Source organism: Mustelus asterias, chromosome 19 (assembly GCF_964213995.1).
Source record: "Mustelus asterias chromosome 19, sMusAst1.hap1.1, whole genome shotgun sequence".
NCBI lineage: Eukaryota > Metazoa > Chordata > Chondrichthyes > Carcharhiniformes > Triakidae > Mustelus > Mustelus asterias.
Window position 1 is genome coordinate 84,522,932 of NC_135819.1, and position 23,940 is coordinate 84,546,871.

A 23,940-nucleotide genomic window follows, 5' to 3' on the forward strand; every position below is an offset into this window, starting at 1 on the left:
GAGAAGGTTCACCAGGTTGATACCAGAGATGAGTGGTGTTGATTATGAGGAGAGACTGAGCAGATTGGGTTTGTACTCATTTTGGTAGGAATAACAGCAAAATGGCCCATTATTTAAATGGTAAAAAATTGCAGCATGCTGCTGTGCAGAGGGACCTGGGTGTCTTTGTGCAGGAATCTCAAGGAGTTGGTTTGCAGGTTCAGCAGGTAATTAAGAAGGCAAATGGAATTTTGTCCTTCATTGCTCGAGGGATGGAGTTTAAAAACAGCGAGATTATGTTGCAGCTGTATAAGGTGCTGGTGAGGCCACACCTGGAGGACTGTGTGCAGTTTTGGTCTCCTTACTTGAGAAAGGATATGCTGGCACTGGAGGAGGTGCAGAGGAGATTCACTAGGTTGATTCCGGAGTTGAGAGGGTTGACTTATGAGGAGAAACTGAGTAGACTGGGGCTATACTCATTGGAATTCAGAAGAATGAGAGGAGATCTTATAGAAACATATAAGATTATGAAGGGAATAGATAAGATAGAAGCAGGGAAGTTGTTTCCACTGGCGGCTGAAATTAAAACTAAGGGGCATAGCCTCAATATAAGGGAAAGCAGATTTAGGACTGAGTTGAGGAGGAACTTCTTCACACAAAGGGTTGTGAATCTGTGGAATTCCCTGTCCAGTGAAGCAGTTGAGGCTACCTCATTGAATATTTTTAAGGCAAGGATAGATAAATTTTTGAACAGTAAAGGAATTAAGGGTTATGGTGAGTGGGCGGGTAAGTGGAGCTGAGTCCACAAAAAGATCAGCCATGATCTTATTGAATGGCGGAGCAGGCTCGAGGGGCCAGATGGCCTATTCCTGCTCCGAGTTCTTATGAATGATATTGACAAGGTGGACCTCTTATGTGTGAGTCCAGAGGTAGTAGGCACTGATTTAAAATTAGGGGTCACCCTTTTAGGACAGAGATGATGAGATTTATTCTCTGAGGGTTGTGTGACTTTGGAACTCTGTCTCAGAAGGCAGTGGAGACTGTGTCATTGGATATTTTTAAAGCAGAGGTAGATAGATTATTTTGTGGCAGGGGAATCTGAGGTGATTGGGGGTCGATGGGAATGTGGAACTTTAAACACAAACAGATCATCCCTGATCTTATTGAATGTTGGAGCAGGTTCAAGGGGCCGAATGGCCTACTTCTGCTCCTATTTCATATTTTCTTTTGTTCACATCAGTCAGACTCCCAAAACAGCTCATTTATGTTTGTAAAGAGCAAGCTACAGATATTTATTTGTGGAGGCGTCTCCTGACATGTGCAGAAATTACACCTTTATTCAATTAACAAAAGCATGGGGTAATACCTCCAATTTGTTTTCACCATGGCAACGACTCAACTAATCAGAGCCAAATTGCCAACCAATCAGCACCCGTTTTCTCATGCAGTATAAATTGTTGTTCCTTTTGAAATTTGGTATTCCTAGTTCTGATGAGTGCAATGCACAAAACTTTGACAGCTTGTCTCTTTTTCCAGCAATGCTCAAGTTCTGTCCTGCCAGGGAAACATTTGAAATAAACTCTGTTTCTTGTTTTAGCAAAAGCTACGAGCTTTCGGAACAGGCTGTTCCTTCGTCAGGTGGGTGGGAGTTCTGATTACAAACAAGGCACAAAGACACAAACTCAATTTACATGAATAATGATTGGAATGTGAGTCTTTACAGCTAATCAAGTCTTAAAGGTACAGACAATGTGAGTGGAGGGAGCATTAAGCACAGGTTAAAGAGATGTGTATTGTCTACCAGAAGGACGTGGAGGCGTTAGAGAGAGTGCAGAGAAGGTTTACCAGGATGTTGCCTGGTATGGAGGATCTTAGCTATGAGGAGAGATTGGGTAGACTGGGGTTGTTCTCCTTGGAAAGACGGAGAATGAGGGGAGATCTAATAGAGGTGTACAAAATTATGAAGGGTATAGATAGGGTGAACAGTGGGAAGCTTTTTCCCAGGTCGGAGGTGACGATCACGAGGGGTCACGGGCTCAAGGTGAGAGGGGCGAAGTATAACTCAGATATCAGAGGGACGTTTTTTACACAGAGGGTGGTGGGGGCCTGGAATGCGCTGCCAAGTAGGGTGGTGGAGGCAGGCACGCTGACATCGTTTAAGACTTACCTGGATAGTCACATGAGCAGCCTGGGAATGGAGGGATACAAACGATTGGTCTAGTTGGACCAAGGAGTGGCACAGGCTTGGAGGGCCGAAGGGCCTGTTTCCTGTGCTGTACTGTTCTTTGTTCTTTGTCTCCAGACAGGAAAGCTAGTGAGATTTTGCACATCCAGGCAGGTTGTGGGGGTTACAGATAGTGTGACATGAACCCAATATCCCGGTTGAGGCTGTCCTCATGTGTGCGGAACTTGGCTATCAGTCTCTGCTCAGCGACTCTGTGTTGTCGTGTGTCGTGAAGGCCGCCTTGGAGAACGCTTACCCGGAGATCAGAGGCTGATTGCCCGTGACCGCTGAAGTGCTCCCCAACAGGAAGAGAACACTCCTGCCTGGTGATTGTCAAGCGGTGTTCATTCATCCGTTGTCGTAGCATCTGCATGGTTTCCCCAATGTACCATGTCTCAGGACATCCTTTCACTGCAGGAAGAGATAATGCCAGTAAAACTTCCCTCCTTTGGACCAATCCAGTGATGACCTACATTAAGCTTGGTGCTGGCCCTTGACTCTGACACTGCCAATTAAACCTGGTCCATAAAGTACAACCACAACATACGATTCTGAGCACATAGACAATTATAGTCAAGTTAATTACTCTGCACCTCATTAAGCTGCAGGCAGCTGCACTCAACTGTTTCTTTCAGCATGTGGACTCTGATAGTGAGACTGATTACTCACGATATTGATTTACAGAGTCTGCTTGCTGCTGTATGGAGTTTGAGTCCTGTTACACAGAGGACTGAAAGCTGCTGTGCTGAACTATAATGAACCTAAATCCAATTCCCTTGGCCTCAGTTCTCTGTCATAGTGCAGTGGGGCAGCTCGTCTGTGCATTGGCCCCAGGTTATACTGCAATATGCCGATAAGGGATACGAGTATGACATCACTGGAAGGGAATTGCATCACTATCATAATAAATGAACCCACAACATGTTTACCAAATGCACGATCAGTAATTGGTGCCTTGTGTCTTATACTGTAAATAAGCCCAAGGTTTTACATCATCATAATCACACAAAAGGTTCCAGTTGGAATACATAAGATTAAATGCATCTAACTCTGCTGGATGAGCCCACATTCCATATAGGTAGACCTCAGAAGCTGGTATACACTGGTTGCATACCAACCTTTCTAAATGAGGTGAGCTCCATTTTGCCAGCTGACTGTATCCTATGTCTGGTTCATGGTGCCAGAGCCATCACAGGCATAAATTCTATTGGATGGTAAGATGCCAGCCTAGCTGCTCTTTGCCACGTATCAGTGAGTAGGGGATGTTAGCGATACATCAGTTCCCACTGCTCAAGGAATTTCGGTCAGGAAGGAAGTGTCAGCCCAATAAAAAAACCTTCCAGTATCCACCCTTACTAACCCCCGTTGTCCCCAGTAATGTTCCCAATTGTGTTAAAAGCCTGCTGCACTGGACATGAATGCAATGGTATTTCCACTGAATTAGCAAACACTTTCACAACCGCCTACCACAGGAATCGTAATGGGCAGGACAGAAAGTTTGGCAGATCATTTCAATTCAATTTCATTATGTGATAGTATTTCATAAATGGTTTGGAAAATCATCATCCACTCCTTTAGCAATGGCGCAATGTATTGTTATGTTGCTGTTAAGGACTGTTAATGTTTAAAGAAAGAATCCAGACAGGGATTAATTGAAAGAATGACACTGCACAATTTCATGCATCTGAACAAAAACAAACTTGATCATATATAAAGAGAAATTAAATAAAGCAAACACTTTTAACATTATAGCTTATAAAGACTTCAGCTATTAACAGGATGTTGTCTGGTATGGAGGGCATTAGCTATGAGGAGAGGTTGAGAAACTTGGTTTGTTCTCACTGGAACGACAGAGGTTGAGGGGCGACCTGAGAGAAGTCTACAAGATTATGAGGGGCACGGACAGAGTGGATAGTCAGAAGCTTTTTCCCAGGGTGGAAGAGTCAATTATGAGGGGGTACAGGTTTAAGGTGCGAGGGGCAAGGTTAAAGGAAATGTACAAGGCATTTTACACAGAGGGTGGTGGGTGCCTGTAACTCGTTGCCGGGGGAGGTAGTGGAAGCAGATACGATAGTGACTTTTAAGGGGCGTCATGATAAATACTTGAATCGGATGGAGATAGAGGGATATGGTCCCCGGAAGGGTAAGGGGTTTTAGTTCAGTTGGGCAGCATGGTCAGTGCAGGCTTGGAGGGCCAAAGGCCTGTTCCTGTCCTGTAATTTTCTTTGTTCTTTGGCTTTATTTAACTCAGTTATATATTTTACTTCCCCAAGAGTTCCCCTTTTGTTGCCAAAGCTTTGAAGGTTCATTCACTTTTTATCATTCATTCATGGGACATGGGCATTGCTGGCTGGCCAGCATTTATTGCCCACCCCTAGTTGCCCTTAAGAAGGTGGTGGTGAGCTGCCTTCTTGAGTTGCTGCAATTCATGTTCTGTGGGTTTACCAACAATGCCATTAGGGAGGGAATTCCAGGATTTTGACCCAGCGACTGTGAAGGAACGGCGATATATTTCCAAGTCAGGACGGTGGGTGGCTTGGAGGGGAACTTGGTGGTGGTGTTCCCATATATCTTCTGCCCTTGTCCTTCTAGATGGAAGTGGTCCTGGGTTTTGGAAGGTGCTGTCTAAGGATGTTTGGTGAATTGCTGCAGTGCATCTTGTAGATAGTACACACTGCTGCTACTGAGAGTCGGTGGTGGAGGGATTGAATATTTGTAGATGTAGTGCCAATTAAGTGGGCTGCTTTGTCCTGGATGGTGCTAAGCTTCTTGAGTGTTGTTGGAGCTGCACCAGGCAAGTGGGGAGTATTCCATCACACTCCTGACTTGTGCCTTGTAGATGGTGGATAGACTTTGGGAGTCTGGAGGTGAGTTACTCACCACAGTATTCCTAGCCTCTGACCTGCTCTTAGAACATAGAACAGTACAGCACAGTACAGGCCCTTCGGCCCTCGATGTTGTGCTGAGCTTTGTCTGAAACCAAGATCAAGCTATCCCACTCCCTATCATTCTGGTGTGCTCCATGTGCCTATCCAATAACCGCTTGAAAGTTCCTAAAGTGTCCGACTCCACTATCACAGCAGGCAGTCCATTCCACACACCAACCACTCTCTGTATAAAGAACATACCTCGGACATCCTTCCTAGATCTCCCACCATGAACCTTTATAGTTATGCCCCCTAGTAACAGCTATATCCACCCGAAGAAATAGTCTCTGAACATCCACTCTATCTATTCCCCCCTCATCATCTTATAAACCTCTATTAAGTAACCTCTCATCCTCTTCTGCTCTAAAGAGAAAAGCCTGAGCTCCCTCAACCTTTCCTCATAAGACCTACCCTCCAACCCAGGCAGCATCCTGGTAAATCTCCTTTGCACTCTTTTCAATGCTTCCACATCCTTCTTAGAGTGAGGTGACCAGAACTGCACACAATATTCCAAATGTGGTCTCACCAAGGTCCTGTACAGTTGCCGCATAACCCCACGGCTCTTAAACTCAAACCCTCTGTTAATAAACGCTAACACACTATAGGCCTTCTTCACGGCTCTATCCACTTGAGTGGCAGCTTCAGAGATCTGTGGATATGAACCCCAAGATCTCTCTGTTCCTTCACATTCCTCAGAACCCTGCCGTTGACCCTGTAATCCGCATTCAAATTTGTCCTACCAAACTGAATCACCTTGCACTTATCAAGGTGTCCACCTGCGACAGTGCCCACCTGCGATAGTGCCTGATTATGACAGTACCCAATTGTGACAGTGCCTATTTGCAACAGTGCCCACCTACGACAATGCATGACTGCGATAGTGCCTAATTGTGACAGTGCCCATCTGTGACAGTACCTGTCTGCGACAGTGCCCACCTGTGACAATGCATGACTGCGATAGTGCCTAATTGTGACAGTGCCCATCTGTGACAGTACCTGTCTGCGACAGTGCCCACCTGTGACAATGCATGACTGCGACAGTGCCCAATTGTGACAGTGCCCATTTACAACAGTGCCCACCTACGACAGTATCTGTCTACGACAGTGTCCCATTGTGACAATGCCCACCTTTGGTAAGGCCCGATTCTGACAGTGCCCACCTGTATTTAAACAACTACTTGCTTTGCGATCAAATGTCAGTAATTAAGAACAAATGCACAATAATTTTCCTGGGTGTACAGAACTCACCTACTCTAGAAGGTCTTCGTGAAAATGTGAATCTTGAATTATATGCCAATATAAACCCCTTTATGATTCTCCTCAATCTCATTTTTTGTCAAGGAATGGATAATTTTGTGGGAAATGGCAATCTGACTGCAGTTTGTTTCAGGACTGAAACATTGCACCCAAGATTCATAAAACAGCGACTAATGTTAATCTTCTATTGTACGGAGTTCCAAGCTGACATTTAATTGCCATCCATGATAGTTCGGTACAACAACTCGTATTTATGCAGTACCTCTGATGTTCAGAAATTATATCCCCACAATGCACAAATAGGTGCTGTGACAGTGGATGATCTGAGATGGAAGGAATTGGGGATAGTGACCAAAGCTCGATTAAGGAGATGTTCTGGAATTGTCCGGCTTTCTGGACAATGTTATGTGTAAAAATTAGTTGTAATCTCCAGTCCCAACAGAACATGTTCCCCAAAATGGGAAGACATTTATGTAAGAAGTGAGGAAAGATAACAATGCTTGGTTCCTAAGAATTCCAGAGTGTTATTGTTTTCATATCTTGGCAATGGCTTCACTGAAAAGCTTTTGCAATAAATGCCCCATGGAGGGCAATACAACAATATTGATAAAAGACATTGTGGTCAAGGAGTATGTTGGCAGGAAAATGATGAAAACAGCATTTTTATTACCGCACAAGGATGCAGAGAAATAAAACAAAACCTGAAAATTATTTGAATGAGATTGATGAACCAATCTTTTAGTGAGTATCTGCATTTGTGCGTGTCTGGGATGTTTCACTGTTAGTCAGCCTCTATCTTGTTCGACATTTATCTCCATATAAAAAACAAAACTCAGCTTGGAAAGACCCATTGAAAGTAATGACTAGTCTTGGTGGACGGACCTGATTGCTCTATAACTATTTTGAGTTGGTGCACATTTTATGCAGAGATCACTAGCAGATGCTTCCAGAAACCCCATGCGGATATTTGTTCCATGTGCTGATATTGTCCATTCAGCAAATCACAGAGATAGAAAAGTAATGTATAAATATGAAATGGGATATGTATTTTATCAAAGACTGGTTTGGGTTCAAACTGATTTGTGAATTGCAGAGAGCAAATGTACTAGTGTTCTGCAAGGAACACTGAACATTAAACGTCGACATGACGATGTGAGATGCTTCTGTGCAAATTGGTGTACCCTATCTACCGTTCACACGAAAGCTGTGCCATGTGGAGAAGTGACTTCTCATGACAGTTCCTCAGATGGTTGATTTCAATTGAAAATTTGCAATTTACAAGCAAAAATAACTGGATGCTGCCTCACTGTGGTATTAACCTGTGGTAGCATGCCCCTTTAAGGGGTGTGTTATTGTTGGGGGCAACATGACCCATCGGGCCAATCACAGTGAAGCATGCGAAACAAGAGCGAGAGCAGGGGCTTTCTGGCAGTGGGAGTCCAGGAGTCACAGAGTTGGGAAGCATTCTTATCTCTGTCTTGTATAGAGTTATTTTCCCCCAAATAACCCCCTGTTTGTTTATCTACCTTGTTGGTCATCAGTTGCTCACAGCTATTACACAATCCAAACCAACCAGCTGAGCCGTCAGTCTGCGTATAGGATATCTTGTGCATTCCAATACAACTCCAACTAATAATGGCTCTAACACTGAGAGCGGTGTTAAAAACCATGTTACAACATTAATGTAACTTTGCCAGTTTAGTGAAGGCATTAATCCCTGAACATCAAATGAGGCGCTCCCTTTGTTAAAACGGACAGAAAAATCCCACGGAATGTTTCTGTGTTAAATACATGTCACACTATATTATACCTGTGGTGGACCTCAGTTGTGCCTTTGTCCTATATGGACCACCGTTGTGTGTGTTTGTCATACCTGGACACATCCCCTTCCAGTTTGGTGCCTCCCCTCAGCACCTAGTATAAAGGTGGCTGTCTCCTCCCCCTTGTTCAGTCCAGGTCGGTTAATTGTTGGGATCTGCTCCTGATTCTGTTGTGAATAAAAGCCTACACTTATATTGGCATATCGGTAGTCTTTCGCCTTATTGATAGTGCATCAATACCATCACTTTTATTTTAATTGGTTCAGTTATTTTGCATGTTTTATCTTTTCTTCAGAGAAAGAAGCTGATGTTCACTTTCAATTTCCCTTCCCAGGAAATCATTGTTTGATGGACTGCCCAAAAGAGTCCATTTTCTGTAAGATGAGGTTCCCAATACCAAGGAGGAGAACTCGTGCTACAAATAACGCATTACACAGACACCCAGGACAGAGAGAAAAGCACGCGTCAGCTTCAAGAGATAGTTGGATGCTTTTTTTTAAAAAAAACATCATTTTAAACTATTTTTCTAACAGATAGTCATTATGGTGAAGATCATATCATCACTACCTGTCATGTGATTGGTCTAATAACTCTGGCAGGTGGTCGGAAGAAATCTCTTTTACAAGATCCCTCATGGGAGGTTAGTTAGGAAGGTTCAGTCGCTAGGTATACATGGAGAGGTAGTAAATTGGATTAGACATTGGCTCAATGGAAGAAGCCAGAGAGTGGTAGTGGAGGATTGCTTCTCTGAGTGGAGGCCTGTGACTAGTGGTGTGCCGCAGGGATCGGTGTTGGGTCCATTGTTGTTTGTCATCTATATCAATGATCTGGATGATAATGTGGTAAATTGGATCAGCAAATTTGCTGATGATACAAAGATTGGAGGTGTAGTGGACAGTGAGGAAGGTTTTCAAAGCTTGCAGAGGGATTTGGACCAACTAGAAAAATGGGCTGAAAAATGGCAGATGGAGTTTAATGCAGACAAGTGTGAGGTATTGCACTTTGCAAGGACAAACCAAGGTAGAACATACAAGGTAAATGGTAGGACACTGAAGAGTGTAGTAGAACAGAGGGATCTGGGAATACAGATACATAATTTCCTAAAAGTGGCGTCACAGGTAGATAGGGTCGTAAAGAGTGCTTTTGGTACATTGGCCTTTATAAATCAAAGTATTGAGTATAAGAGTTGGAATGTTATGGTGAGGTTGTATAAGACATTGGTGAGGCCGAATTTAGAGTACTGTGTGCAGTTTTGGTCACCTAATTACAGGAAGGATGTTAATAAGGTTGAAAGAGTGCAGAGAAGGTTTACAAGGATGTTGCCAGGACTTGAGAAACTGAGTTACAGAGAAAGGTTGAATAGGTGAGGACTTTATTCCCTGGAGCGTAGAAGAATGAGGGGAGATTTGATAGAGGTGTATAAAATTATGATGGGTATAGATAGAGTGAATGCAGGCAGGCTTTTTCCACTGAGGCTAGGGGAGAAAAAGACTAGAGGGCATGGGTTAAGGGTGAAGGGGAAAAAGTTTATAGGGAATATTAGGGGGGGCTTCTTCACACACAGAGTGGTGGGAGTGTGGAATGAGCTGCCAGATGAAGTGATGAATGCGGGCTCACTTTTAACATTTAAGAAAAACTTGGACAGGTACATGGATGAGAGGGCTGTGGAGGGATATGGTCCAGATGCAGGTCAGTGGGACTAGGCAGAAAAATGGTTCGGCACAGCCAAGAAGGGCCAAAAGGCCTGTTTCTATGCTGTAATGTTCTATGGTTCTATGTATTGGGATACAGTGAAAAGTATTGTTTCTTGTGCTCTATAGACAAAAACATACTGTTCATAGAGTACATAGGGGAGAAGGAAAGGAGAGGATGCAGAATATAATGTTGCAGTTATAGATAGAGTGAAGAGAAAATCAGCTCAATATATGGTAGGTCCATTCAAAGATCTGATGGCATCAGTGAAGAAACTGTTCTTGAGTCGGTTGGTATGGGATCTCAGGCTTTTGTTCTTGTTGCCTGACAGAAGAAGGTGGAAGAGAGTATGACCAGGCTGTGTGAGTTCCTTGATTTTGCTGGCTGCTTTTCCGACGCAGCGGGAAGTGTAGACAGTGTCAATGGATGAAAGGCTGGTTTGCGTGATGGACTGGGCTATGTTCACAACCCTTGTAGTTTCTTGCAGTCTTGGCCAGAGCATACCAAGCTGTGATACATCCAGAAAGAATGCTTTCTATGGTGCATCTGTAAAAATTGGTAAGAGCGGACATGCTGAATTTCTTTAGCCTCCTGAGAAAGGAGAGGCAGTGGTAGGCTTTCTTAACTATAGCATCAGCATGGAGGGACCAGGACAGGTTGTTGGTGATCTGGATACCATCACCGTTGATGTATACATCTTGAATCCTCTGTGCAGTTTTGGTTACCTTATTTAAGGATGGACATAAAAGCATTGGAGGTCTTTCAGAGGTTTACTAGATGGATACCTGCACTGAATAGGTTGTCTTATGAAGATAGATTGGACAGGCTGGGCTTGTGAGGGGTGACTTAATTGATGTAAATAAGATCCTGAATAGTTCTGACCAGATCAACGTGGAAAAGATGTTCCCTGGTGTGGGTAAGTCGAGAACCAGGGGGCACTGTTTTCACATCAGGGGAAGCCCCTATAGGACAGAGATAAAGAGATCTTTTTTTCTCAGATCGTTGTGCAACTGTGGAACTTCTCTGCCTCAGAAGACGTTGGAAGCTGGTCACTGGATATTTTTTAAGGCAGAGGTAGATAGATTCTTGTTGGGCAGGGGAATCGAAGATTATCGGGGGTAGATGGGCATACAGAACCTGAAACACAAACAGATCATCCCTGATCTTGTTGAATGATGGAGGGGCCGAATGGCCTCCTGCTCCTATTTTGTATGTTTGTTTGTAGAATTACCAGGGTAGAGAAAGCGCAAACTTTTTGTTATCAGGGACTTTCAGATGGCTTTTACTAAATTAAACGTTATTGTCCAAACAGTGAATTATTAACTTAGAAAAACTGTTACAGACTGTACTTTGATCCACATCTTAATGAGCAAGCAATGTGTGGGTGAGAACATTGACAATATAAATATAAAGTGTTGTGTTGCTCTGTATCATTACAGTAATTGAAAATCCAAAGAATGGCAATAAGAATTCAATCAGTTTGACTGATGAAGCAGTGGGAAATGTATTTTTATGATTTATTGAGTCATTACACATTTATCTTCCTTCCCCCAAATACCAAGTGAAGAATTTATAAGACTGGCTATAATATGCCTTATGTGGAAAAAAGAGATAGGACTTACAGTTCTATAATATTTAAATTATAACTGCAAGCAATATGACCATAATATTTTAATGTTTCATTATTAAGATTGAGACTCACATTCCAACCATTATCTTGTAATTGAGTTTGTGTCTATATATGCCCTGTTTGTGAACACAACTCTTCACTCACCTGATGAAGGGGCAGCGCTCTGAAAGCTCGTGCTACCAAATAAACCTGTTGGACTTTAAGCTGGTGTTGTGAGACTAATTATTGAGATTAACTTTTGAGTCATTCTAACTTTGTGATAACTTTCCAATCAGTGTGAAACATTTCCATGGGCTCAGGAATGGACAAATGGAAAGAGTTATCTATATTTTAAAGTTTGGATGTGAAACATCTAATTGTGGATATAGCTCGTCACAATATTTGGGGAAGATGTGCCCAATTACTCTGCGCCCTTTTTTATTAAACAAATTGCCCATTTGGTGAAAATATTCCTCAAATAGAAGCAAACATTTGACGGTTCAGACCCTTTGTTACTCAGTCTTGCCTTACTGTGTGGGTCGATTAGCTGGGGTAGTGCCAAATAGCAACCTGCCATCACCATCTTCTCCCGAAAACTTGAGGAAGAGGTAGGACTGATAAAAGAACTCAGAGTAAATCATGGTTTCAGTATAATAACGATAATGCTGGAATCTGAACAGATGGAGGATTGGCTGGTTGGCAGAAATCAAAGAGTGTGCATAAATGGGTCTGATTGACGGGATGTGATGATTGGAGTCCCGCAGTGGTGTGTGCTGGGATCTCAGCTTTTTACAATTTAGATCATCAGCGACTTAGATGAAGGAAGTGAAGGCAGGATAGATAAATTTGCAGATGTCACAAAAGTAGGCAGAAAAGTAGGTTGTAAAAAAGACACAAGGAGGTTGAGTGAATGGGCAAAAATATGGGAGATCGAGTATTACTTAAATGGTGAATGGCTGCAGTATTCCAAGGTGCAGAGGGATCTAGGTGCTCGAGTGCATGAGTCAGAAAATGTTAATATACAGGGACAGCATGTAATGAAGAAGGCTAATGAAATGCTATCCTTTATTATGAGAGGAATTGACTGAAAGTATGGGTGTTATGCTTCAGTTAAACAGGGCATTGGTGAGATCACATCTTGAATACTGTTGGCTGTTTTAGTCTCCTTATTTAAGAAAGGATATAAATACATTGAAGGCTGCTCAGAGGGGATTTACCCTAAGAGGCTGAGAGACTGTGAGGTTCTTGAGCAAATTGACACAGGAAAGGACAAGATAATGGAGACGTTGGCGGGTTTAAAAGTGGACAAATCTTCAGGTCCGGATGAATTGTGTGGGAGGCAAAGGAGGAGAATGTAGAGGCTCTGACCTAAATTCTTAATTACTCTCTGGCCTCCGGGAGGTGCCAGAGGACCGGAGAACTGCTAATGCGGTTCTGCTATTTAAAAAATTTTGAAGAGATAAACCAGGGAACTACAGACTAGTAAATCTCACGTCAGTGGTAGGGAAACTAATGGAGAAACTTCTGAAGGAGAGCATTTTTATCCACTTGGAGAGGCAAAGCTTGATCAGGGATAGTCAGCATTCTTCGTCAGAGGGAGGTCATGCCTAACATAGCTGACTGAATTTTTTTGAGGAGCTGACTAAGTGTGTCTCATAGAATCTCTAAAGTGCAGGAGGCCAGTTGGCCCATCAAGTCTGTACTGACCACAATCATACCAGGTCTTATTCCCATAACCCCACATATTTAATCTGTTAATCCCCTGACACTAGGGCCAATTTAGCATGACCAATCAACCTAACCCACACATCTTTGGCCTGTGGGAGGAAACTGGAGCAACCAGAAGAAACCCACGCAGACATGGGGAGAACATGCAACCTCCACACAGACAGTGACCCGAGGCTGAAATTGAACCCAGATTCCTGGTGCTGTGAGGTAGCAGTGTCGCCCTGTGTAGATGAGGGTAGTGCAGCCGATGTAGTCTATGTGGATTTCAGCAAAGCCTTTAACAAGGTCCCACGTGGGAGATTTGTAAAGAAGGTAAATACACATGGGATAACGGGTAATTTGATAAAGTAGATTCAAAATTGGCTCAGCTGCAGAAGACAGAGGGTGAATACAGAAGGCTGCTTTAGTGACTGGAAGCCAGTGTCCCATGGCATACCAGAGGGATCTGTGTTGGGCCCCATATTAAGTGGCAGATGGAATTTAACCCTGAAAAAGTGATACACTTTGGAAGGAGTAATTTGGTAAAGAAGTACTCATTGAAAGGTAGGACACTAGGAAGTTCTGTGGAACAAAGGGACCTTGGTGTGTTTGTCCACAGATCTCTGAAAGTGGAAAGGCATATTAATAGGGTGGTGAAAAAGGCATATGGAACACTTGCCTTTATCAACCGAGGCATAGATTACAAAAGCAGGGAAGTCATGATGGAGTTGTATAGAACTTTGGTGAGGCCACAGCTGGAGTACTGTGTGCAGTTCTGGTCGGAAGGATATGATTGCACTGGAAGGGATGCAGAGGAGATTCACCAGGATGTTGCCTGGGATGGAACATTTAAGTTATGGAGAGAATTTGAGTAAGCTTGGGTTGTTTTTGTTGGAGCAAGGACTGAGGGGGCGACCTGATCAAGGTGTACAAGATTATGAGAGACATAGACAGAGTGGATAAAGAACAGCTGTTCCTCTTAGTTGACGAGTCAGTCACGAGGGGACATTGGTTCATGGTGAGGGGTAGAAGGTTTAGAACATAGAACATAGAAAAGCTACAGCACAAACAGGGCGTTCGGCCCACAAGTTGCGCCGAACATGTCCCTACCTACGAGGCTTATCTATAACCCTCTATCTTACTAACTTCCATGAACTTATCCAAACGTCTGTTAAAAAACCCTATCGAATCCGCCTCCACCACCACTACCGGCAGCCGATTCCATGCACCCACCACCCTCTGAGTGAAAACCATGCCCCTAACATCACCTCTGTACCTACTCCCCAGCACCCTAAACCTCTGACCTCTTGTGGCAACCATTTCAGCCCTGGGTAAAAGCCTCTGAGAATCCACTTCATCGATACCTCTCAACATCTTATACACCTCTATCAGGTCACCTCTCATCCTTCGCTTCTCCAAGGGGAAAAGATCTAGCTCTCTCAACCTATCCTCATAAGGCATGCCACCTAATCCAGGCAACATCCTTGTAAATCTCCTCTGCACCCTTTCTATGGCTTCCACATCCTTTCTGTAATGAGGCGACCAGAACTGGGCACAGTACTCCAGGTGGAGTCTGACCAGGGTCCTATACAGCTGCGGCATTATCTCCCGATTTCTAAACTCAATTCCTCTATTGATGAAGGCCGGTATTCCATACGCCTTCTTAACCACAGCCTCTACCTGCGACGCTGCTTTGAGCGTCCTATGAACCCGGACCCCAAGATCCTTCTGATCTTCCACACTGCCAAGTGTCTTACTCTTAGTATTATATTCTTCCATCCTATTCGACCTGCCAAAATGAACCACCACACACTTATCTGGGTTGAAGTCCATCTGTCACTTCTCCGCCCAGTCTTGCATCTTATCTATGTCTCGTTGCAACTGCTGACATCCCTCTACACTATCCACAACCCCACCAACCTTTGTGTCATCAGCAAACTTGCCAACCCATCCTTCCACTTCCTCACCCAGGTCATTTATAAAAATCACAAAGAGCAAGGGTCCCAGAACAGATCCCTGGGGCACTCCACTGGTGACCGACCTCCATGCTGAAAAAGACTCATCTACAACCACTCTTTGCCTTCTGTGGGCAAGACCGTTCTGAATCCACAAGGCAATGTCCCCTTGTATCCCATGCCCCTTCACTTTCTCAATAAGCCTTGCATGGGGCATCTTATCAAACGCCTTGCTGAAATCCATATAAACTATATCTACCACTCTTCCCTCGTCTATGTGTCTAGTTACATCTTCAAAAAATTCAATTAGGCTCGTAAGGCATGATCTGCCTTGGACAAAGCCGTGCTGGCTATTTCTGATCATACTATTCCTCTCCAGATGTTCATAAATCCTGCCTCTCAGGACCTTCTCCATCAACTTACCAACCACTGAGGTTAGACTCACTGGTCTATACTTTCCCGGGCTATCTCTTCTCCCTTTCTTGAATAACGGAACCACATCCGCAATCCTCCAATCCTCCGGAACCTCTCCCGTCTCCATTGATGACGCAAAGATCATCGCCAGAGGCTCAGCAATCTCTTCCCTTGCCTCCCACAGTAACCTGGGGTACATCCCATCCGGTCCCGGCGATTTACCTAACTTGATGCTTTTCAAAAGCTCCAACACATCCTCTTTCCTAACGTCCACATGCTCAATCTTCTCAGTCCACTGCAAGTCTGCACTGCAACTACCAAGATCCTTTTCCACTGTGAATACTGAAGTAAAGTATTCATTGAGTACCTCTGCTACTTCTACCGGTTCTATACAGACTTTCCGACCGTCACATTTGATAGGTCCTACTCCTTCACATCTTATCTTCTTGCTCTTAACATACTTGTAGAATGCCTTGGGATTTTCCTTTATCCTGTCTGCCAAGGCCTTCTCATGACCCCTTCTTGCTCTTCTAATTTCCCTCTTAAGTTCCTTCCTACTAGTCGTATACTCTTCTAGATTTCTCACATTACCTAGCTCCCTGAACCTTTTGGAGGCTTTTCTTTTCTTCTTGACTAAATTCGTTACAGCTTTCGTGCACCATGGTTCCTGTAACCTACCATAACTCCCCTGTCTCATTGGAACATTGCTGTGCAGAGCTCCAGACAGATTTTCCTTGAAAATTTGCCACATTTCTTCTGTACATTTCCCTGAGAAAACCTCCTTCCAATTTATGCCTCTAATTTCCTGCCTAATAGCCTCATAATTTCCCTTACTCCAAATAAACACTTTCCTAGCTTGACTGATCCTATCTCTCTCCAATGCTAATGTAAAGGAGATAGAGTTATGATCACTATCCCCAAAATGCTCTCCCACTGAGAGATCTGACACCTGCCCAGGTTCATTCCCGAATACCAAATCAAGTACAGCCTCTCCTCTTGTAGGCTTATCCACATACTGTGTCAGGAAGCCCTCCTGAACACACCTAACAAACTCCACCCCATCTAAACCCCTTACCCTAGGGATATTCCAATCGATATTTGGGAAATTAAAATCTCCCATCACGACCACTCTGTTATTATCACATCTCTCCAGGATCTGCTTCCCAATCTGCTCCTCCACATCCCTGCTACTATTGGGCGGCCTATAGAAAACACCCAGTAAAGTTATTGACCCCTTCCTGTTGCGAACCTCCACCCACAGAGATTCCGTGGACAATCCCTCCATGGCGTCCATCTTTTCTACAGCCGTGACACTATCCCTGATCAACAGTGCCACTCCCCCACCTCTTTTGCCTCCTTCCCTGTCCCTCCTGACACATCTGAAACCCGGCACTTGAAGTATCCAATCCTGTCCCTGAGATAACCAAGTTTAGGAGGGATGTGAGGAAAGACGTTTTTTACCCAGCGGATGGTGATGGTCTGGAATGGGCTGCTTGAGAGGATGGTAGAGGTGGGTTGTCTCACATCCTTTAAAAAGTATCTGGATGAGTACTTGGCACGCCATAACATTCAAGGGCCAAGTGCTGGTAAATGGGCTTCGGTGGGAGGTCAGGTGTTTCTCGCGTGTTGTTGCAGATTCGATGGGCTGAATAGCCTCTTCTGCACTGCATGATTCTATGATTCTATGGTCTGGCCTATATGTGACTCCAGATCCACAGCAATGTGGTTGATTTTTAAATGTCCACTGAGAGAGAGGGCAATAAATGAATAAAAACAAAGAAAAGAAAACCTCAGGGGATGCCCATGGGTGGATGTCCCAGATGCTGAGAGCATTGTGGGTCAGGGCATTGTCAGAAAGCCTCATTACTCACGTTGATGTTCTCTTCCTTTCAGTTTTTGATTTGAACGAATCATGGAGCCAGCAAACATTTTGTTTGTGATTAATCAGCAGTGACATTGATGTGAGACTGAATGCAGCCAGGACCAGCATCCTGCAGAGGAGGGGGGGAGGCAGGGCCCGGTGATCTTACAGGAGCAAGGCCACAGATGGTGGAGACTTGCAGGAGCTACCGCCGGCCATGGGTCTACCACTGTACAACTTCCTACCTGCAAATGTCAGAGGTCCAGTGCCAGAGAAAATATCCTGAAGACAGTGGACTACCTGTGCCAGGTGATGGAAGAGCTGGCACCACATGGACTGGGAGGTCACCCATTGTCTTGGTCCTGAAAGTCACTGTTGATCTGAAACTTTATGCCAGTGGCTCATTTAAGGGCTGCATGGGTGACCTGTGTGATATCTTCCAGTCTGCTGCATACAAGTGCATCGGGAGGCAATGGATGTGTTATTTGTGAGTGCCCATATGTTCATAAACTTGGACTGGGACCAGGTGAGCCGGAATGCCAGGGCCACAGGCTTTGCACTCATAGTAGGCATGCCCCTGGTGCAGGCTGCCATTGACTCTGCCCAAGTGGCCCTGTGCTCCCCAGGCAGCACGGGGAGCTATTTGTGAATTGTGCAGAATATCACTCCCTCAATGTCCAAATCATCTGTGACCGAGCAAGGCTCATTATGCCCGTTTCCCGGGAAACTATCTGCGATAGTTGCATCTCCCCGCGCACAGATCCTAGCCACGAGCCGCAGTATATGCGCTGGTGGAGGGTGCGGTGACAGCTGTGACACCTCTTTGATGCTTGTCTCTGAGATGTTTCCATGGAATCTGCTCGGGTTTGTGGCCTCCAGAGAGCACGAGGATGGACCGGGCTGGCCAATTGATTGACCTGCCAGGGAAGTGAGACGCATTAGTGTGGGATAGGGGCAGAACTGATGGGAGAAAGTTAACTCAGGTGAGGCCTGCACCATGTCTGGCTGTGTTGGGGATTCTCAGTTTTGTCTCTTGCCGCCACCTCGCCCTCTGCACAGGTGTGGTCCGACTCCTTGCTTGCCCGATCGATGGCAGTCTCCTCAGAAAACATTAGGGTTTGCAGCCCAGGCATGACTCTGGCTGACTGTGACTGCTCACACCGGGTGGGGATGTGAGGAGCAAATGGGGGACCATGGATAGCGAGGGGGGGAATGGCGACATGGTGGTTTTTGGGACCCTGTGAGGTAGCTGGGGTTGAGATCAATGTGGAGCTATGAAGTGTGTGTTAAGGGTTGCTGCGGGAGACATGAGGAGGTGGACTTACCGTGGCTGCATGAAGATAGTCATTCATCTTCTTATGGCACTGTAGCCCTGTTCTCTTATGGAACGAGCTGGCAATCCCTATCGCAGCCACAGCCTCTCAGGCAGGGTTGGTCACCTTGCTTGTTTGATGTCTGGCCGCTTGCAGGTCGAGGATGTCACGCCTCCAGAATTTTGGTGAGGGCTCCCTCCGTGAAACATGCACTGTCTTCCTCACAGCTTTCCTCCCGACTGGATTTGGAACAAGTGCTGGGGAGGCGTTTGAAAGGAGCACCCCATTGATTGCAGAAATTAAGTTTTACCAGGGTGAGCAAATCAGAGGTAAGCCGCCACGAAAATGGGGTGAAACACATGGGAAAAAATGGTAAAAGAGGCTGAATATTTGGTGGGTCTTCCTGCTATTGGTGTTGGCAGGATTCTGAGTTTGAAAATGGGGTAAAATACCACCCAATGAGTGAACATAAAATTAGTTTTTTGGTTGATAAGAACATTGTGATTTGCAGAAATTGTGAAAGGCACTACATAAATGCAAGTTTTCTTCCTTCACAGTCTTAAGCAAAGAAGATTTTAACTTTCCAAAACTCCCAGATTTAGGGAAGATCCCATTAGATTGGAAGCTAGAAAATGTAACTCCATTATTCAAAATAGGAGGGAGACAGTAAGTGGGTAACTTCAGACCCGCTAACTTAACAGTTGTCAAAGAGAAATTAGCAGAATTAACATGGGTTGTGAAAGGGAAATCACGTTTAACCAACTTATTGGAGTTCACTGTGGAAGTAACATGTGCTGTGGATAAAGGGGAACCAGTGGATGTACTGGACTTTGATTGCCAGAAGGCATTTGATAAAGTGCCACATTAAAGGTTATTGCAGAAAATAAAAGCTCGTGGTGTAGGGGGTAACAGATTGGCGTGGATAGAAATTGGCTGGGTAACAGGCATAAATTAGTCATTTTCAGGTTTGCAAGATGTAACAAGTGGTGTGTGTCACACTACTACCTGAGTGTGGGTTGTCTGAAGTGTAGGCTCTGTGTTAATAAAACCTTTTCCCAATATAGAGCTGGCAAGAAGGCAGACAGAATGTGAAACTTGTGGCACAACTGAATTGTTATTGCACCCAACGGGCCATACAGATTGTGAATGATTGAGTGGGAAAAAGAAACAGTAGTGCAAAGCGCTGGGAAAAAGGAATAAGGGGTCACCCATTTAAATTGGAGGTGAGGTTAAAAAAGAACCTGAGGGTTGAGTCTTTGGAATTCTCTTCCTGAGAAGAGTTATTGAACATATTTAAGGCAGAGTTGTATACATTCTTGGTAAGTACGGGGTGTTACATTATCGGGGGTTAGGGGAGATAAAGATTTGAAGTTACTATCTGACCAACCGTAACTGATTAAATGACAGAGCAGGCTCAAGGGGCTGAATGGCCTGCACCTGCCTCTTATTCATATGTCCGTATGTAACATTGGTGATGGTCATAGAGTGATTACCTTTCTATATCCCCCTTTTCTAACACAACATGTAATAGATACAGGTTTATAATCTCGGCTGGAGTATTTTACAAAGCACAAGCACATGAAGGGGATAAAGTGATATCCTAAACTGTTAGACTAAAGTCTGAGCAGTTGATTGTGTCGAATCCAAATCCCCAAGAGGGATGCCATATACAAGTCACTTCACTTTAAGATAGGGAGGGAGAGTTTATCTGACAATAGGTGCCAAGGTAGATCAGGATAAGGTCTGGTAAAAGGTACAATAAGGACTGTCAGTCTGAACACCAGGCTTTTGTTCTTTCAACAAACAGAAGGAAAATGCACGATTAGTTTACGTTATTTTGTGCAGCAACGTTATTAGATTGCTATTGCAGTAACTTTTATCAACATAATAAGTTCAGTCCATCTTGTCACAGCTCACAGCCACTCACAGGAGATGTATGAGTTCAAGAAGAGATTTGGCAAGTAACTCTTGTCTGCCCCGTCCACTGAAATTACCAAAATCATAAATAATCAGTTACGATTAACCTTTAAGGCAATATTTTCCCAGACATTCATCAGTTTAATGTAATGTAGCCGTAACACACTCAGAAGCAGTGAAGTATCTACTCACAATCAATAAAATGCCCATTTCTTACAGGGGAAAATTTACCTTAGCAAATATCTATAATACACATTGATCTAACAGCACATTACAAAAAACACTCTGATGTGAAGAATGGTTTTTGATGGAACATGGAAAAAGCCGGTAAAAATGGCAATGCAAGTTGCGTATGGATTTCCTCTTCAGCTGATACTGACATTTCATTGTGAAAACCAAGTGGAGAAGCTTGTTCTGTAATAAATACATCTGAAAGTATTAATGACCGAAAAAGCTGATGAATATCCGATCAATTTGATAAATTACAATGATCATATTCAGACCCAGTCCAGTTTGTGGAAATCTGTGACTGGCAGTGATGGGTCAGACCAGATTCAACTGAATACTTACCGTATTGTTGAGATTGGCGATGGGAATTAGGTTCAACATGGAAGCAGAGCCATCGATTACAGAGCTGTGAATCTGTCGTGTTATCCTGATGGTCTTTCTGATACCTGAGGCTGGATTTTCACGCCTGAAGCAGACAGCACAGGTCAAGAAATGTTCTTTCTCCCACTTGCCAATGTGGATGCTCCTGAGGTTAGGGGAGGGGAATTTGAGAAACTCTGAGATCAGGGCGACTTCCCAAAGTATGGCCTCCCACAAGCATTCCTGCCTGAGGTGGAGTTTGAGCAGCTCCATCCTGGCAGAGATGGGTAGCTGATCATCAGCAATCAGGTCCCGATTTAGAACAAAGAAAATTGGAGCACATTTGATTTGATTTCATTGGATTTGATTTATTATTGTCACATGTATTAGTATACAGTGAAAAGTATTGTTTCGTGTACATGAGCGAGGTTCGTGTACATGAGCGAGGTTCGTGTACATGAGCAAGGTTCATTCAAAGTCACCAATGATTTATGATCAGGCCGCTTGATTTTGTGAGTTGGATTTTTTCTGTGAAAGGTGCTAATCTAAGTTAAATATTTCCTTCCTGAAGGTGCTGTATATAAATTTACAACACTGACAGTCACTTGCAAAGCTATTAGAGTGGCTGTCACATCAAGTAGTTTCTTGTAAGCACTTTGGTTGTATTCGAAATGTACACGTCAAGTTAAATAAATATCCAGAAAAGAAAGATTAGCAGTTCTAGAAAGAACATTTCAAAGTGTTTTGCTGATCTTAATAATCGATCTTGCTCAAGGTTGGAGCAGGCTGGGAGTGCAGAACAGCTTATTGCTTTCTTTCTCTTTCTTGGTGAATTGCTTTCCTGTCTTGGGCTGTTCTCAATATCTGTAAGGAACAGTCTATCAATGGGCAATAATTCCTGCTGATAACTACAGCAGCATTCCAGTTTAAATTAAGGAAAGACTCAGTTCTTAATAATGTAGTTCCCTGCTTTGAAAATATTCATGATTTAATGTTGTCATTTGGAGCCCTCACCCTCTAATCTTGCTGCTTGTATTGATCCTGCTTCCAGAGCTTTTAATGATGCAGGTTGGTCACATTGAAAGCTACAGTACAGCAGGAGATAAACAAAAGCTGCAAATTCATTACCTTCATGCTAAACACCTCGCAAAATCCTTCACTGAATATGATTGTTGACAGTAGCACAGTTTTTGAATATATTTTAATTTCACGGTGAGGTAAAGTCGTCATAGTCCCAGATGACCTTCGGCAGTTCTCTCCTTTGAAGGGGAGAGCTGACTGGCGGTGATTTAACCCGAGGGTCACCACACCTCAGGCGAGGGGCAAGGTTGAGAGGTGGGGCCTTCGTGAATAACCTCAGCCAGTACAGGAATGTTCCAGTCCTGCTGACGGTGATCCCCAACCTCCCCCGCCTTGGGCTCCCTGGCAGGGAAGAGGGGAGGCTGTGAACATTGGAAAACCCACTGACAGAGGCAGGACCAGAAGCTCCCACCAGCTACCAATGGCAGGTTACCGCTGCAAAACACAGCATGGGGGGGAGGTGTCAGGAAATCCCGCTAATAGAATACACAACAGAAGAAGTTACATTAAACTTTTATAGATCATTACTGAAGTCTTATATTCAATTCTGGGCATCACATGTTAAGAAGGATGTCAAGGCCTTGGAAAGGATACAGAGCAGATTTAGTAGAGTGATTCTAGTGACAAAGGACTTCAACCAAATGGAAAAACTGGACTTCTCTTTAGAAAAGATAGCTTTATGGGGAGTTTTAATAGAGGCAGTCAAATTTGATTGAATGAATGTGGAGAAACAGTTTGTGCTGGCAGACAGATTAAAACAATTGAAAGAAAGAGCCTTCAGGAGATGAGAAGAATTATTAACGCAGCGAGTTGTTGTGATCTGGAATGCGCTGCGTGAAAGGTTGATGGAAGCAGATTCATTAATAACTTTCCAAAGGAAACTGGAGAAATAGTTGAAGGGGAAAGATTGCAGGGCGATAGGGTAAGAGCTTGGGAATGGGATTAATTGGATAGCCTTTCCAAAGCGCTGCCACACATACACAGTGGCCCAAAAAGCCTCCTCCTGTAAGATTCTCCAGTCATCAAATAGTTAATTAGTTTAGAATAAAATCTTGCTGATCACTGGAGGGGCTCTGTAACAAAGTATACATTTTTGAAAGGAATCCTATTGAATTAAATTAAAATGTCACTCCGGGGCCATGGGGGTGGGGGTGGGGGTGGGGGGGGGGGGGGGGGGGGGAGGGGGGGGGGACATGGCGATGCCCCTCACCCCCCGCAGTGTCCACAGGTCCTGGAAGACCAGAAGTGCATGCTGGGCACCACACGCTCCCTCTCCAACACCACCTGGCCAGTAACATACAGTCTCTCTTTATATGTCAATTGGGAAACCAATAACAAGAACAACAGTCAATGAAAATTTTTCACCGAGATTTGGAACATGTCATTGATCAGAACAGAACATCTGGATTTCATAAATGGAAAAGGGAACAAATTGAAACATTAGTAGACATTTTTCTATTAATTCACAAGAGTCCAGCATCATCCAAGCCAGGCCATTCCAGGCCAGGCCATTCCAGGCCAGGCCAGCATTTATTGCCCATCTCTAATAGCCCTTGAACTGAGTGGCTTGCTGAGAGCAGTTAACAACCAATCGCAT

General features: G+C 44.1%; 1 protein-coding gene across 1 annotated transcript in view; it reads left to right on the forward strand.

Annotated features, from left to right (window-relative positions):
• The window catches only part of LOC144507516 (semaphorin-3E-like), a 335,905-nt gene that overhangs the window by 160,180 nt on the left and 151,785 nt on the right, over positions 1-23,940 (forward strand). Inside the window, exon 5 of the mRNA XM_078234643.1 lies at positions 204-206. Within this exon, the coding sequence (XP_078090769.1) occupies positions 204-206 (3 nt within the window). The remainder of the gene's footprint in view (positions 1-203; positions 207-23,940) is intronic.